Source organism: Ictalurus punctatus, chromosome 2 (genome assembly GCF_001660625.3).
Source record: "Ictalurus punctatus breed USDA103 chromosome 2, Coco_2.0, whole genome shotgun sequence".
Classification (NCBI taxonomy): Eukaryota; Metazoa; Chordata; class Actinopteri; order Siluriformes; family Ictaluridae; genus Ictalurus; species Ictalurus punctatus.
The window spans coordinates 11,342,678-11,360,176 of NC_030417.2; the positions used below are offsets into that span (position 1 = coordinate 11,342,678).

The 17,499-nt window shown below is 39.6% G+C and overlaps 1 protein-coding gene across 2 annotated transcripts in view; it reads right to left on the reverse strand.

Moving 5' to 3' along the window:
* Positions 1 to 1,269: 1,269 nt before the first annotated feature.
* The window catches only part of gtf3c2 (general transcription factor IIIC, polypeptide 2, beta), a 42,402-nt gene continuing 26,172 nt past the window's right edge, over positions 1,270 to 17,499 (reverse strand). For both annotated transcript variants that reach the window (XM_017494234.3, XM_017494226.3), the window contains 9 exons: positions 11,933 to 11,964; positions 8,887 to 9,016; positions 6,367 to 6,511; positions 5,842 to 6,003; positions 5,630 to 5,717; positions 5,396 to 5,515; positions 4,966 to 5,115; positions 3,892 to 3,999; positions 1,270 to 3,091 (listed from right to left, as the gene is read on the reverse strand). In XM_017494234.3, coding sequence (XP_017349723.1) covers positions 2,870 to 3,091; positions 3,892 to 3,999; positions 4,966 to 5,115; positions 5,396 to 5,515; positions 5,630 to 5,717; positions 5,842 to 6,003; positions 6,367 to 6,511; positions 8,887 to 9,016; positions 11,933 to 11,964 — 1,157 coding nt within the window. In that variant the 3' untranslated portion in view covers positions 1,270 to 2,869. The remainder of the gene's footprint in view (positions 3,092 to 3,891; positions 4,000 to 4,965; positions 5,116 to 5,395; positions 5,516 to 5,629; positions 5,718 to 5,841; positions 6,004 to 6,366; positions 6,512 to 8,886; positions 9,017 to 11,932; positions 11,965 to 17,499) is intronic.

Sequence of the window (17,499 nt, forward strand, 5' to 3'; positions counted from 1 at the left end):
CTCGCTATGTTTTAAGCTTTAAATCGAACTATTTCATTCATCTTCAGTAACTGCTTTACTCAGGTCAGGATCCTCCCGCTGTGGAAATACACAGAGTGTGACTGACACACACACCCCCACCCTTACACCTAGAGGCAATTAATCTTAGTCAGTCCACTTTCCTGCATGTTTGTGGAAGAAAACCGGAGAACTGTGAAGCAGCTAATTTGAATAAAAACACAGGAGTACAAAAAACAAACCTATTGGATTATTTCCTTAATTGAAACCGTGGGAGCAGTTGGTTTTCACACTATGCACACATATTATGCTGTTTTTGAGGAAGCCAGAAATTTTACTGATAACTGTAGCATGCTGAATAAATTAAGCTGTGTTTCATGTAAATCAGAGGTACAGTACATAAGGGGAATGGTGTACTGTATATGGTACACTGTATGCCCAAAACACTTAACCATCACACCCATATGTGCTTGCTGAACATCTAATTCCAGATTTCTTTGCTGTAATAATAACCTCCACTCATCTGGGAAGGCTTTCCAAATGATTTTTGCTGATTCATCCACATGAACATCCACCCGGTTGAGGCTGATGCACGATGTGTGCTCAAATCACCGGTGACTTGAATCATTCCACACTCACACACTGGTCTGCACTCATTTCTATGTGACTTTGATGAATAAGGGCCATTATCTCCAGTTGGTATGCAAATACCTGCCATGTTGTTGTGCTTTAAGGTCTGCTTTAACGTGTTTTGATATTGTGAGCTGCACTTTAAGAAAAAAGGGTACTATATTTGCAAAATACCCCAACAAGGCAATGCACGCTTGCATGAGTGCTGTTTTAAGCCTAGTACAAACTGCCAGTCAAAAGATTTCTTATGAAAAGGACCTTACTGTCTTGCTGAAGTACTTTAATTTGTGTATATTGTGTATCTCACTTTTGATAAAATTGATATTTTACAAGTAAACACTTTAACATACCACTCCATGATTAACATATCACTCCAAGTGATTTAAAAAAATGGACCAACATTTAAATTTGAATATTTTTTATAATAGTGCTGCACGTAATGTATGTTCAGCACTCTCAGAAAATGTCTTAATGTATGTAGATCTGTTTCTGACAGCAGATCACACACTTTCTTATACTGGATTTGCCTTTGGGAGTTTAGACATCCTCTTGGAGATCAATTTGATAAAGTGGAACTGTTAGAATGGAGCTAAATCTGAGCTGAAGTTTCAGATTTGATACTAATTCAGCTCAATAACACAATCAAACATTGAGGAGTTTATTTTCCCACTGGAAACATGAAAATGAAATTAAAGTTGTACATTGCATTGGGTGAATATGCAGTATAACAAACAGATTAATGAGGTTAGCAGATCAGTGAAATATACCAACATAAAGAGTAATATTCATGTGAAAAAGAAATCGGAGTTAAATTTAAGGAAGAATGTCTGTTAATCTCTTACTGTATGTCCTGTCACTTCTGATGTGTCCTGCTTTTTTGTGCTATGTTTAGAAGACAGTGTTACCGTGAAAACTGTAAATACTCTTAATGTGTGTCTGCAAAGTCCTTGTGAATGGGTGTATATATGTTTTGCATATTGTATAAACAAAGTCCTTTGTGTAAATGTTTTATGGTGGTACTATATGTATCTACATGTTATCGTTCGTCACTACATGTTTAATAAAGTGAGCTTTTTGTAAGCCACAATAAAATGAACAAGCGGCCAAAAAACCCTGACTTATGAAGTGTTTAAGCTCTTAACCAAGAAACTATGCGTTAACCAACTTAACCATAAAATGCTTGCTTGGTGGTGGTGATTTACCCTCAACTGCTCAAAGAAATAATTCTGATACTCAGGAACATACATACAGCGCTAATCTGATCCCACAAAGGAGTTTAAATAACCGAAATGAAGGAAAACAGAGCACCATGTTAAGCACTCTCATTAACGAGCCTGAAAAAACACCACACTGTTCAGATGTGTGTCTGTGGGAGCTAATTACAGCTGCTGAGTTCTGTAATTAAAGGCATGAAAAATGAGGCAGGTGTTCAGCTGTATTGCTTCACACTTCATCACAAAAAGCTATTACATTTGAGAGGCAACATTAACTCAGTGCTGAACAGTGACTGTGTTGGTTATTATACATAAAGATGTCAGATATAGTATGAATAGATCTAGGACAACTTTCCAGACAAGTATATTTTCTGCTTGTGTCAGTCATTAGGGCACTTAGTAAAGAACTGCACATCTGACAGAGATGAGAGAATAGAAAGGACAGATGAACATTTCTGTGCACTTAACAACTTTATGTGGGAAGTTGTTCACAGGGCAGACGACCAATCAAATGATAAAGCAACCGAACCACCAAAACACAGTAAAGTAATAACCTTGGAAATGATCGGGCCAAAAATAAAAAAGTATCAAAATCTAAATATATTGCTGATTTGTTTAATTAGGACACAAACACATGATACAAAACTTAACAAATGCTTAACACATTTGAGAGACATTTGCATTATAAATAAAACCAAACCTAGAAAGCCTTCATTTTAGAAAACTCTAGAACAGCTCAAAAGTGCTATTGCTGTTGATGACCCAATTCCTTTGCTGTATACCTGTACAACACAGCAAAGAATTAAAAACAAAGTGCACAAAATATAAAACCTTTCACAAACTGTATCAAAATAGCGCAATCTATCTTTTTCCAGTCCCCAAAATAAGTTAGGAGTTTTTTTTCCTTTTTAAAAATCGGATAGTCTACATAAAGTCATAGAAGAGTAAAAACTACGAATTGGACTTTAGATGAAATGTAGCACACCATAAAGCCTATACTGGTGTTTACATGGCTTATTTGAGAGCATCTAGGGCACTTGCACTGTCTCTGCCATGCACTGGTGGACAGTGGTAGCGGATGTGTCTTTTTCCTGAGAGCAGAACATGGTGCTAAACTGTGCTTGGGCCTCGTGAATGAGTTTGTGCATAACGGGACCATCCAGGCCACTAACACAGTGAACACGCACGAGCCCCGACTGGCCAGCTGACAGCACCCAGGAGTGAGCGTCCATGTTTGGATTGAAGCACACCTAGAGGAGGAGGAGAAAGAAGAATCTTTAAACACCAGTGCTGTACAGTATTTACTTTTTCTTTGTCTTTTCTCCCGTGAAACATTTGGAGGATATGGGGGAACTAATTTTTTATTCAATTCAGTATTTCTGGAGGACACAAAACAAAGCGATTCCAAATGAGAGGTCATGTTTAGATTAGACGCCCAAATACATGAAGCTTTTATACTTACCAAGAAGGATTGAAACAAGCTTCCATTAAATGGTCCTTACTTATATAGCACTTTTATCCAAAGTGCTTTACACTGTGTCTCATTCACCCATTCACACACACACTCACACACCAATGGTAGCAGAGCTGCCATGCAAGGTGCTAACTTGCCATCAGGAGCAACTTGGGGTTCAGTGTCTTGCCCAGGGACACTTCGGCACGTGGAGTCATGTGGGCCGGGAATCGAACCACCAACTCTACGATTAGTGGACAACCCGCTCTACCACCTGAGCCACAGCTGCCCCATTATTTTTGTCATCCATTATTTTGCCAACAAATAATACTGAGAATCATGTTAAGCGGTAACCATGGAGACAGATGCATAAATACTATGATGGATGGATAGATGTTGTCCTTCATACAAGTATATGTTAGATATCATTGAAAATCGCTTATACGTTAATTTGATCTAATCAGACACTGCCGTGGAATAAATCTTTTTGTTAATAATATATTTCATGGTTCATATCGTTTCAACTTCATATCCACTACAGAGCACATAAAGCTTTGTGGACCACAAAAAAGCCTGAGTTCTTTGTGATGTTCTTACTTTGTAGAGTGCATTCAGAGGCATCTGATCGACAGAAAGCAGGCCTTTAGTCTCGGACGCATGCAGCTGCTTCAATATAGGCTTCTGCTGATATTTTATAAAAGATCTCTGTGTGGGAAAGAAAGGAGCACCGGTCAGTGTGCAAGTTCGAAAACACAGTAAGCTTTAAATACTAACGTTCAAGTTTCCAGTCTTTAGGATTGTGTGTGGCGCTAGAAACGGCACTCACCCTTTTACAGCACAGGTCATTTAATAATGGCACCCAAGAAAGTGTGTGCGAGTACGAGTTCGATGCGGAGAGCTTAATTAACCGAAGTCAAACAGCCCTGACTGCAGTGTGTGCATAAACGTGTGAAATGGACTTGTGCATGGATGCATGATGGTGAAGGAGTGCACAGACGGGAACACATGGAGTGTCGCCGTGGTAGGAGGTCCATACTTTACATTCTTCACTTTACAAATCCAGAATAAAATGATGTGTGCCTGATTTAGTAAGTATAATTCCGAAACAAGCAAAGTTGATGCTTTGACCTGAACTGAGAAGTGGTTCGGAGTAGCTGGACTGTGTTAACTGTGCACGAGTACTGTTTTGGAAAGGCCATATGTAGAGACTCGTAACCAAAATCAGGTTGATATATTACCCTAGAGAGGACACTGAAAGATATGTGGGTTGGCGATATGATTAAAACGTCTCCATAGTCTGTTTTCATAGAGAGATGTGTGAGTGTTGTCATACTAAACACATTTTGTGCACTGAAAATGCTCAGACATGGCAAGCAGAGAAGTTTTATGAACCTGACATCACTCGCTAATCCAGCTCATGCTCTCTCTGAGAGACACGTGAACAAACTAATAATAACCAAGAGGAGGCAGGCTCTTATAATATGTTTCCTCCTTGTTTTGTTTGGTAAGACAGCGTGGCTTAAGTTACATTGTAACTTATTTTTTCATATCGCCCAGCCCTACCTGCAAATCTAATTCAACAAGTTCAGTAATCCGAGTTTGAAGAACAAGGTCTATAAAAGTAAAGTCAAGCACAGGTTAAACTAGTGAACTGCACAAGAAGACACTCACAAGGTCCATGTCATGGAAGCGGAGGTAGTATTTTCTTATGGCGCCTATGTAGGTCTGTGGCTCCTGCTGGGTTGAGTCATGCTCTTCCTCCTTCTCCTCCTCAGTTCTCTGACCAGGCTCAAACTGCACCAGCTCTGTCCTGTACACCGGCTATACAAAGAAGGATATATTACAACTCTGTGATGAATGATTCTCAGTTAAGTGATATGTTACTGACATGTCCTGGGATGGTACGGTATGTCCTGAAAACATGAAGCCCTACATGAATTATCATTGCTTTTGTCCCCTGCTCTTGTCTGATTTAGTTACCAGACGACAAATAAGAGTGTTAAACAGCATCGGAAATGATTGGACATTAAATATATTATTGGAATATGCTTCAGGACATGTTAAAGTCTAGTAGGAAATCATGCGTGCATCAGGAACATACAAATCGATGTCTCTTGCTGTTGCTGTAATTGCAGTTTGGGTCACACAGCACAGAGCAAACAAACTCTCCAATGTTGTCCCCGATTACACAGGAGTTCATCCAGTCGGATACAGAGAAGCTCTTTGACAACATAAGAGAGATAGATTCTTGAAGCCAAATGATAGTACAGGACATTACATAATGTATCATCATATGAAGGGTTGGCACAGTGAACAATGTCTACACAATACTCACCCATACAGTAGCTTTCCTTGAACAAACAAATAAAGGCTTATAACCGAAGTAACCTGAGTCAAAGTAGTGAAGTCCTTGCTGCCCAAGCCTATGACGAGAACAAAGGCCATATAATTTGCAATACATGTAATCAAAAAAACACTATGTTTGTCTTCACATATAGTCTTCACTTTTTGAGACGTCAAACATTAGGTGGTGGACTGAATACTCACGTGGCATAGCAGGACTCCTGGGTGAGAAAAACTCCTGGCCAAAAGATAGGCCAGGACACATCAGTGTGCAGGAAGCGCTTTATTGCCTTAAGGGGAGTGCAGGTCTTAGTCAAGTTCCACAGTTTGATCATACGATCATCCCCTACTGTCACCATCAATTCACTACAGTAAAAAAATAAAAATAAAACAAGAAAGAAAATGCTCTACATAAAAACGGTGGCCCCAGAAAGTATTTGAACACTTTTAAAATAAATTCATACATTTTATAAGATACCGCAATCACACTTTTCAAGCAAGTACGTTCCAAAGCGCTGTAACCTTAATGGGAAATGTTATGGAGTTTGGAGCTTGTTCTTCCTCAATAAAACAGAAAGCACAGACTGAGTGACTGTGTTAGTAAAGTGTGTCAGTAAAAGGGACATTTGCAGCAATGCACGGCAATTCCTTTGTTTGGCAAACTGATGTATGATATGCAACAGGAATGTTGTGAAACTGTGATAAACTTGAATAATCTGAAACTGTTACCTTGAGGCTCTGCACCAGCTGAGGCAGCGAATGGTGTTCTCATGAGCCAAGAAGCAGTGGTAGGGGTAGAGAGAGATAGATCTGTCCGGAGATCTAACTCTAAGCAAGGAAGACTTGGTGTTCAGATCCCACAAAGCCACCATACCTAGAGAAGGAGGTAATAACAAAATAAATAAATCAAAAACACTGCAAACACTGTAAAACTATTTTTTAAAATTAATTACATGTTAACAAGGTCACATACATAATTGAAGTCGGGACTATAAAAAAAGTGATTAGCTGTAACTAAGCTCATTATAAACTAAAAATAAAACCATATAAATTAAGCATGCATGTGCTCTGTGGTCAACAGTAGTGGAGATACTAATTTCATTTGTGTATACCAAAGTAGATGTGATGAACAACACATTGTTTCTTAATTTTTAATCTTATGTTTTGCACGTAAAGGCAATCCATGCACAGAAGGCAGGCACAGGTTTATCAAGCATTGTTTGGCAAGCATGGACAAGTGAAGCTAAAATGCCTCAGAGAAAGATCTTTTGTTGCTTTATTCCACAGTCAGAGAGCAAGGCTTTTAAGGTTCGTATAAAACACTTAATATAAGATACAACTTGTTGATCTTAAAGCTGCGGACACCTCGTTTTCGATATGTAAATCGTGCAACTCGATAGCCATCGTGACCCCAGATAGGCTGTTCTGACAACTAACAAGTAGCAGTGAGGCTTGGAGCCACAAGAAAGCAGGGTCTTGCCAGAGAGATTGGATCCACAAGTAGCAATCTGGTCTATCTGCACAGAACGGGTAGAACCAGCAGTAGAGTAGGAAAAGCATACAAAAGTGATGAGGCCTGGTGTGGGGCCAGGACACCCTGTCCCTGTGGGCTGTACGTCTAGTCCAGGGCGAACCACTGGTCCGCATTGATTCACCTGTGCCTCATCAAACCTTTTCCAGATCTGGTCTGAGCATCCTTAACTGATTCTGCATCTGGAAAACTGACTGGCAAATGTAATGGACTGATAACATGGTTAGGATTCTTTGTAAAATGACTCTCAGGCTGATGATCTGTGTAAACTGCTTTAATGTTACGGAGCTTGTGTCAGAGGTCACAATGAGATTGAGCACGATAACATGAGAGAAATCACACAGGAGAAAGTCAGCCAAATGTGGAACATACATTTGATCCTGATGCGAGAGGCCATCAATGGAAAAAGGCTGTTTTCTAGAGCACTTTTGACCTTCTCTATAGTACCTTTGTCCTTGGAAAAGAACCCAAAAGAGCTGGGATCTGGCAGTAGCCATGTAGATGTTATCCCAGCAACACTTTTGTCAGGACCCACTAATTCAATGTAGTCGCCATCCCAAGAGAGTTTTTGACTGTAAATGGCCTATTGTTTACCCCTGTCCTTTAGGAACAAACCACATGAGATTATTTAGTAGTGTGTGGCACTGTTTAGCATTTAAACAATAACCCTGTAAATACTTACCACACGTTTGAGAACGTGACCCTGTAAATGTGAATCCAAAACTTGCATCTAAATCCAGATTCTGGATAATGAGTCTTTATTGGACACGTATACATTAGAGCGCACTGAAATTCTCTTCTTCACATACCCCAGCATGCCTGGAGGCTGGGGTCAGCCATGATACAGCACCCCTGGTGCAGAGAGGATTAAGGGCCTTGCTCAAGGGCCCAAGAGTGGCAGTTTGGCTGGGGCTTGAACCCCTGACCTTCCAATCAGTAACCCAGAGCTTAACTTAACCAAGCCACCACTGCCCCCTAACATGGATCTCTCTAGGGCTCTCTCTAGGGCTCTCTCTAGGGCCTCTATGGTGACCTTAGCACACAACAGGGAGAGTAGATTTCACCTTTGACATCTGGCAACTCACATCTGGGGAGCGCCCAGTGTTGTACATCCGCTCTAAGGAAGCTCTCCGTGTGAGACAGCTGGTACAGCAAAGTAGAAATAAAATGCCTGTCCATCAAGTGGGCAGTCCTCAACATTCAATACTACCTGTTGGGATGGACCTTCACCGCTCCAATGGCTCCACCACATGACGTATTCCAACGCACAGATCTCGTTGGTATTTGGCACTTCAGTCATTTAAGTTCAAAGTAGTGCAAAGTCTGGGGGAGCAGGCGACCTGTCCTGAGTCAGGTGGTTTGGTTTGTGGGGCAGTGGGCGTGTGTTTAGTTGTGTTTTGTGACTGGGAGGAGGGGTCAAGAAGTGGAGAGAGCTGAGTGGTACAAAAGCTAAGCAGTGAGAGCTCAGCTGTGCATGTTTGTGTGAGAGCCTTAAACTTTCAAGCTACTACAGCTCTGAAAAAAGAAAAGAATTAAGAGCCAAACTGAGTTACCCACTAATTTTCCACTAACAACTACTTTCAAGCTTTTATCCATGAAGTTAAAACACTGGTGGCAGTGATGAGTATGGACAGTGATATGTATGGGTAGCTATTAATCTAAAAATAAATTGAATACACCTTTAAATTTAAGGAAATATAAAGTAGAATACAGATTACCATCACAGAAACCTGCAGCCAGGATGTTGTGTGGTTTAAGTGGGAGCCAGTCCAGAGCAAAACACAGTCCACTTCGGCCTTTGTGATCTGCCTGGCTTGCGCCAACCTGCAGAGTCATGATGCGCTGCACCTACACAGAGACACAAATTCAAGATTGGAAAGCAAACCTGCGTGCTTCATAAAGGAAAGAATTTCTTTGAAAGAAGTTTTTACAGGAGAATACTATAAGGGAAGCACTGCAATTTCATTTCCCTGAAAGTCTTCAGCAGAAAATTGCCAAAAATGAGGCTTGGTAAATATGAGCAAAGAAAGTTGTGAAAATTTGTCTTTATTTTGTTTAACCTTTTCTTTAGAGAAAGAAAAAAAAAAAAAAAAAAAAATATTTCACAAAATAATTTGCTCTCAGGGATATCAAACAAATGCAAACACACACACACACACACACACACACACACACACACACACATTATATATATATATATATATATATATATATATATATATATATATATATATATATATATATATATATATACATATATATATACACACACACACATATATACGTATAACAACTGACAAGACAAATTTGTTAAATATAGTTGCACTACAATTATTGGCACCCCTGTGAATTCATATGAGAAAAATATTTGAAGTGTATTCACACTGATATTTTAAGAAAAATTTAGCACACCTGCCTGACCAGGATCAGGAAATTGCTCAACCATGATTTGTGTCATGGTGTGAGTGGCCAAAAAAATCACAGAAAGTCCAAAAATTTGTTGCGTCTTGGGGTCAGAAAGTCTCCAAAACTACAATCTGAAGTCACCTACATCACCACAAGTTGTTTGGAAGGGTTTCAAGAAAAAAGTCTCTACGCTCATTCAAAAACAAACTCAAGCATCTTCAGTTTGCCCGACACTACTGGAACTTCAAATGGGATCAGGTTCTATGGTCAGATGAAAGCAAAATAGAGCTTTTTGGCACTAAACAACAGAGGTGGTTTTAGTGCACACAGAGAGGTAGCCATATGGAAAAGTACCTCATGTCCATGGTTAAATATGGTGGTGGCGCTTTAATGTTTTGGAGCTTTTTTCTGCCAGAGGACCTGGCCATTTTGTGGGGATACATGGCATCATGGACTCAACAGATAGCCAGAAAGCTTACAATGGGCCATGGTTGGATCTTCCAGCAGGAAAATGATACAAAACATAAAATCAAAAATCAACACAAAAATGGTTTACTGACCACAAGATCAAGGTCCTGCCATGGCCATCCCAGTCCCCTGACTTAAAACCCATAGAAAACCTGTGGGGTGAACTGAAGAGGAGAGTCCACCAGTGTGGACCTTGAAATTTGAAGGATCTGTAGAGATTCTGTATGGAGGAATGGTCTCAGATCTCTTGCCATGTATTCTCCAATCTCATTAGGCATTATAGGAGAAGACTCAGAGCTGTAATCTTGGCAAAGGGAGGTAGCACAAAATATAAAAGACTAAAAGCGTGCCAATAATTGTTGCACACCTATATTTAACAAAAATTTTTTTTTGGATAAACCAGTTCCATGTCTGGTTGTTCATACACCAGTGGTGTCCTTCTTTTTCAGGGAGAGTTCATATCATAGTATTGGCTATGCTCAATGTGTGTGCAATGGCTCTGATCGATTTTCCCTCTTTTCCCAGCTTCAAAATGGCTTGCTTTTCTCTCATATACAGCTCTCTGGTCTTCTTGTGGGTTTATCCTTTTTGACAACAAACAAAAGGTGGCATGTTCTGAGCTGTTCAACACATCTGAAATTCTGATCTCATCTCATATCTATCTTTTGACCTCGAACCCTGTTTTCAGTTTATAGCAAAAACAAAAGAAATGGCCTTGCTGTCGCAAAAATACTTTTGGAGGGGACTGTATATCTGTCATGCAGCAACATCTTTAAAAAAATTGTTGGTCACTCCAAAGAGCTAATTAACATTTCAAAGTGTATGGAGTTCTGAATGAGGACTTTATGAAGATTAATATTTGTTCAGTTGTTGATATAAATGGTTCAGCTCTGAAACACCTGCCCCTACGGACAAGCCGCCACTGAATTTTGATACATGTTTAAGACATTTACTAGCTTTTGCATAATTAATGAGTGGTCAGATAAATGGAGCATTTATAATCCGTCGTGAATTTCTCTTACATTAAGTTAATGGTGCACTATTTTTAGGGAATACAAAAACTAATATATCTCTCAAAAAATTTGAATATCGTGGAAAAGTAAATTTTTTTCCTGTAATTCAATTCAAAAAGTGGAACTTTCATATATTCTAGATCCATTACATATAAAGTAAAATATTTAAAGTTTTTTTTTGTTTTGTTTTAAGCTTGATGATTACGGTTTACAGATCATGGAAATAAAAAATCCAGTATCTCAAAATATTAGAATAAAGAATTTATAATACAGAAATGTCGGGCTTCTGAAAAGTATGTTCATTTATGCACTCAATACTTGGTCGGGGAATTAATCCTTTTGCACGAATTACTCTGTCAATGCAGCGTGACATGGAGGCAATCAGCCTGTGGCACTGCTGAGGTTGCTTTGATATGAATTTATGAAAGTTCCACTTTTTGAATTAAATTACGGGAAAAATGTACTTTTCCACAATATTCAATTTTTTTTTAGATGTATATTTCAGTTTAATATTATTTTAAACCCAAGTATGTTCACAGGACAAATATGAATGTTTTATTGTGTAACAAAGCAGCTTTACAAAAAAATATACAGAAAATCTCTCTTAGATATATGACAAAGTGACCTGTAATACATTTACAGAAAATGCTAATCTTTATTTGGATAAAAATCCAAACAATCAAAATCCTCATATTCAGGATGTTTTAAGTACAAAACATAGAAATATAGGACACACACACACCTGCATGCATGTTTCCTACTTTAATATGATTAAATTTATGAACGTATTTTTCCTGGGTTAACAAAGCAGTCAGCTAAACAAGAAGCTGCTGCGCTTTATATATGAAGATAAGCTGCAGAATAATTATTGACTTACCTGGTATATCTGTGGTGCCTGGCTGCTTTCTCCTATTGGGAAACACATTAATGGCTTTTATCAACGCTGTACAGCCACTGATAAAGAGATTACAATTCAGTATGACCACCCATTCATCATCAAAGACAATTAAATGAATAAGAGTTGACAAATGAGACCCAAAAAACTGATAACATGAACACTGTATTAGAAACCTAGTCTCCATTTAAACTCGTAGTAAATGGAAGATCAGCTTGGTGTAATAACACTTAACCCCAACAAAAAAACAAAACAACAACAACAACAAAACAACAACAACAACAACAAAAAACTGATGAAGGGTCGAGTCTGTCCTTTCATGCTGAGCAATATGGGAATAATTGTGCTTCTTTTACATTATTAGCAGCTTGAGACAATTTTGTTTACGTTTAAAGGATTTTGAAAGAATGCTGAACATAATTCATTACAGGTTGAAATACTTCAACCAAAAAGGATAATATTACTTATGATAAATACAAGCCAAGTGGATTGACTACTCTAAATTACCATTGTGTGTGAAGTGTGTGTGGCCCCACCAGGGTGTATTCCTGCCTCATATGCAGTGTTCCCGGGGCTGGCTGCAGATCCACAGAGACCGTGACCAGGACAACAGAAGTTATTGAAGATCAATAAATGAACGAATACAAGCTAGCAGAAGTATAACCCCCAGGCTTCCACACAATATGATAAGATTTCAGTTCTTAAGGCAATGATTCATTATCTGATGGTATCACTGAATCTGCTGATACAATATGATTCGATTTAGTAGCCTTCGATCAATATGTGACTAAAAACAGTTCAGAACCTGTTGTAGGTCTACTGTTAATTTGTGAATGATGTTGAAATAGATATTTTAAGCATCAGAGTTCTGGGTGAACCACCCTACTAACCGATTTGCACATCAGGTTAAATATATGACCCCCCCACCATACCAGTTTTGTACAAGGTAGTAATGGCCAGTTAATATTATACAAATGAGATTATACTAAAAGTATCCTTATTAGCTTTCAAATAAAATTTGGCTAATGTATTTTTATTTTTTCTTCAAGTTTTAAATTCAAGGCTTCTCATAAATACAGAGTCTCAAATGTACAACACATGCTAAAAAAGTGGGATAAAAAAAAAGGATAGGGTATAATATAGTATCTATAACATGCAGAAAACCAATGGTACACTTAATAAAACAACAACAACAACAACAACAATAACAACAGAGAATGTATATGGGAGAAAATTAGTGTGTGTGTGTGTGTGTGTGTGTGTGTGATGAAAAGGACTTATGAGTCATAAACCCAGGTCGATAAAACTCGTGACCTTTCATCTCACACGCAAGTAGCGTGCCAAACCGAGGCCCTTTCTCTGTGGTGAAGAAACATTTTGACTGACAGTCCTGAGAGAAAAAAGTGTCAGCTACGGGGCTAAAATTCATTGCTTCAAACACCAGCAACTACCTAGCTATGCATCTTTTTTGTCATTTCCATTACAGATCCTTGTCTGACAGGAAACAATCTGTAAATAATTTTCACTGAGAGAGATGAGAATCTTGCTTCCTACTCGTATCTTTCTTACAGAACAAAAAAGGAAAAAGGCTACACGCTGATGATGTGTGCATGTGAGAGTTCACTGCCCTTCAGGGTCCTTTTCTAAAATATCCACAAAAGGACACATCAGTATAGTACAAGCTAACACAATTCAGCTTATACATGACAGCACTTCACTTTCAAAAAAACAAGTGGTGTTTTTCTTTTTACATCTTTTTACATCTAATACACACACACACGCACACACATAATAATGATGCCAAATGGGATGTAGAGGCACTCGTGTGTGAAGCCTGCACTGATGGAGGTACCATGCATTGTGGTGGGGGTTGTTTGATGGTTTTTAGTGGGAAATGATTGGTTGTGTCACTAAAAAAGGAAGGACACGATGAGAAAATAGCTTTGGTGCATCAGTAACAATTAATTTATACCCCATTTTTTATAGGTAATATTACAAAAACACTATTTTCCTATGTAACTGGAAAAAGGGGGCTTTATCTAACAAAATATGAAACAAAAAAACATGCCATGTCACATGACCAGGAATGTACTGTTTGCGCTTCCTTCTCGGCAATCACATAGCATAGTGAAGGTCTTCATCGAAATGCTCTAAAAATTTTATTCAATTTGAATATTTAGCCAAAACTGCTTAAAGGAAAAACCTAAACACCATCTGAGCTTAATTATTATTTATTTCATCATTTAAACAAGTTTATATATTCTGAGTATTTTGATAATGGTAAAATGTAATTGTTGCCATATGGCAACAACATGCGATAATGGAACTGTTCATGAAATGACTGTTTGGGTCACTGAACCACGCTGGCGAGTGTGAACGAGAAAAGGAAAGACACAGTTGATTAGAAAATAGCTTTGGTGCTCATCATAGACTCAGGGTTTGGAGATGTCAAGCTGGTAAACTGTGAGAAGCAATTTCTGCTGAAATGATTTCAGACACCAGGCATTATAATGAGGAACAAAGAGGCCTTTGAGGGCAGATAAGATCTTTCTCTTACAAGACACAGTACGTCAAAAGCGTTGGAATGTTCTTTAGCAAGTAGCTGGAGTCACTGCAACATTTGACTTCGTGCCATTGATCTGCCATGATGGACACGGAGCTTAAAGGACAAAGGTAGTAAAACATGTTTAATTCAATATTTAATCAGCTCTCCTGAAGAGGAAGGGCACTGCAATTAAATTAGTGTTTCTTAAGATCAAGGCACTGGGGAAAAAAGAGAATGGTAAATGGTCTGCACTTATATAGCGTTTTTATCCAAAGAGCTTTACACTGCGTCTCATTCACCCATTCACACTCACATGTTAGCTGAGCTGCCATGCAAGGTGCTAACTTGCCATCGGGAGCAACTTGGGGTTCAGTGTCCTGCCCAAGGACACTTTGGTATGTGGAGTCACATGGGCCGGGAATCGAACCAAGAACCCTACAATTAGTGGACAACCCGCTCTACCACCCGAGCCACAGCTGCCCAGGGTGAAAGATTAAGCAGCTCTGTAAAAAGGACACAGCTCATTAATGTAGCCATGCCGGCTGGGTCGTCTACAGTATTCTGGTATAGACTAGATTGAGCTGCAAACGTGAGAGTGAGTCCAGGAACTGAAGGATGAACACACAGTGCCAGCAAAACAATAGTTGTGGGTCTAATGCTGAACTCTCTAGCATGTGGTATTAGTCATGGGTCCATAATGCACCAATAAAATCACCAAAAAAAAAAAAAAAAGAATATAAAATCGCTAATGATTTTAAGGATAATCAATTATGAAACTTTGTGGTAATAAACAATTATACTAGTTTTGAATTATTTAAACATTCAAGCAGCTTCATCAAATTTGCTCTCAAAACATTTGCTGCATCCCAATTCACCTACTATCTGTCTTATATAGTATCCGAGTTTAGAATGACCGTGTCCCAAATCATAGTGTTGTAGTAAATGAGTATCCCAAAGACACCCGGATGGTCTACTATTTCTGTTATATTTTCGAACTGTGGATCCGTGGACACCTTAAACTAATATTTCCTGCAAACATGGCGGACGAGTGTAATGTCGGTGATTTTTTTAATGTCACGTAAGATTAATGGTTGGATGTTGTTAAAAAGAGTACCATGTTTATCTTGCAGGGTCAGATGAAGAGACCGAGCAAAAATGTTCTCTTCCTTTACATGGTGTGTTAGCATGTCCCAGTACTTTTTGCTACGCAGTCAAAAGCATGTACTTTTTCGTCACAAAAAGTGTACACACTTTTAGTGTGTAGTATAAGTAGGTGAATTGGGACGCAGCAGTTGATTCCAAAGAGACCCAGCCAAGGTAGATGTTTTGCAAACTGCTGCTGCAGGGTATATACTGCACGTGTATAGTGACAGGATGAATATTACAGCCAGATGCTTAATTAATCAAGCAGTTTATCTTTCTAACCCAAGGCTAAGAAGCTCCCTAAAGAAACATGCAACCGCAGTCACACACAGAAACACACCTGACTCAGAATGCATGAGCTTCATGTAAATCCATAAGACATGAAGAAGAGATGCTGAGAGATATGATCAATCAAACATATAATCATAATGCCAAACGTGAATGAAACCCAAAATTTTGAAAATATAGCACATAAGAACACAATGATGTACTGAAGCCTCTCCACAATGAAGAGAAAAGTAGAACTGTAACTAAATGGCTTAAAGCAGCAACTAAAGGAACTGTAATGAAGGAGTCCACACATAAACACACACACACACACACACACACAATAATGGCTAAAACCAGAGGAGGTAATGAACGCAGTGGAAGGGAGACTATTAGTGTCGTGCCTGTAACAACATCTCTGAACAATAGGCATTAAAATTCCACTCAAGATCCTACACACAGCCAGTACCCATCAATCCAGGATGCCCCTTTAACCCTTTACTGCATGGTGTTGCCATAAGGCAACAATTAATTTGCCGTTAAGAGAGCGTTATTCTCTCTGCAGGCTGAACTTGGCCATGTCAGCAAACTCAGGTGTGAGCAGAACAGACTCAGGCTTGGTTGACAGTGTCGTTGCCTTCAGACAGGAACATGGTATGAAGGGCTGTGCCGTCGGCTTCAGTCAGGAACATGACTTGGGAGGCCGTCTCGATGAGCTCAGACTGGAACTTGGCATGGAAGGCCACCTCGTTGACCTCTAGCAGGAACATGGCTTGGGAGGCCGTCTCGTTGACATACAACTGTGGCTCTGGAGCTGACGTCACCCCGTTGACCTTATGCTTGAACTCTGGAGAACAGACCCCCTCATAGGTTTCATGCTGGAGCACTGGGGAGGAGGTCGCCACATTGACCTCAGGCAGACGCTCTTCAGGTGAGACCGCCTTGTGGATCTCAGGCTGTATCTTTGGGGATGAGGTCGCCTCGTTGACCTCTGGCAGGAACTATGCAGGTGAGACCACCTCCTGGGTCTCAGGCTGGAGTGCTGGAGTCGAGGTCGCCACGTTGACCTCCGACTGGAGTGCTGCACTGGAGACCTCCTTGTGGGTCTCAGGCTAGAGCTCTTGAAATGAGACCACCTTATAGGTCTTGGGCTGTAGCTCTGGAGATGAGGGCACCACATTGCTCTCCAGCTGAAGCTTGGTAAGTGAGACCACTTTGTGGGTCTCAAGCTGGAGCTCTGGAGATGAGGTCGCCATGTTGAATTCTGACTGAAGATCTGCTGTGGGGGCCACCCTATTTGCTTGCTCATAATAGGTGGTGAATGGCAGGGCAGGTTTATCTGACAGGTTGACCCCCCCAAAAGATGTTCCAGGTCAGCTTTGGTTTTTGGATTCCCAAATGCAATCACAAATAGTTCCACAAACTAAGTTAAGTCTACTGGATCCCGTGTCCACTAGAAGCTGTGACCACTAGCGGGCTTAAGAACCGGGACAACATGAACCTTAGCCATTGCTTCTCATCGGCCTTGGGGTCAGCTAGGCTCACAAAATAGAACTGGCAGTCAACAAGAAAATATTCAGGATAGCTAAAAAAA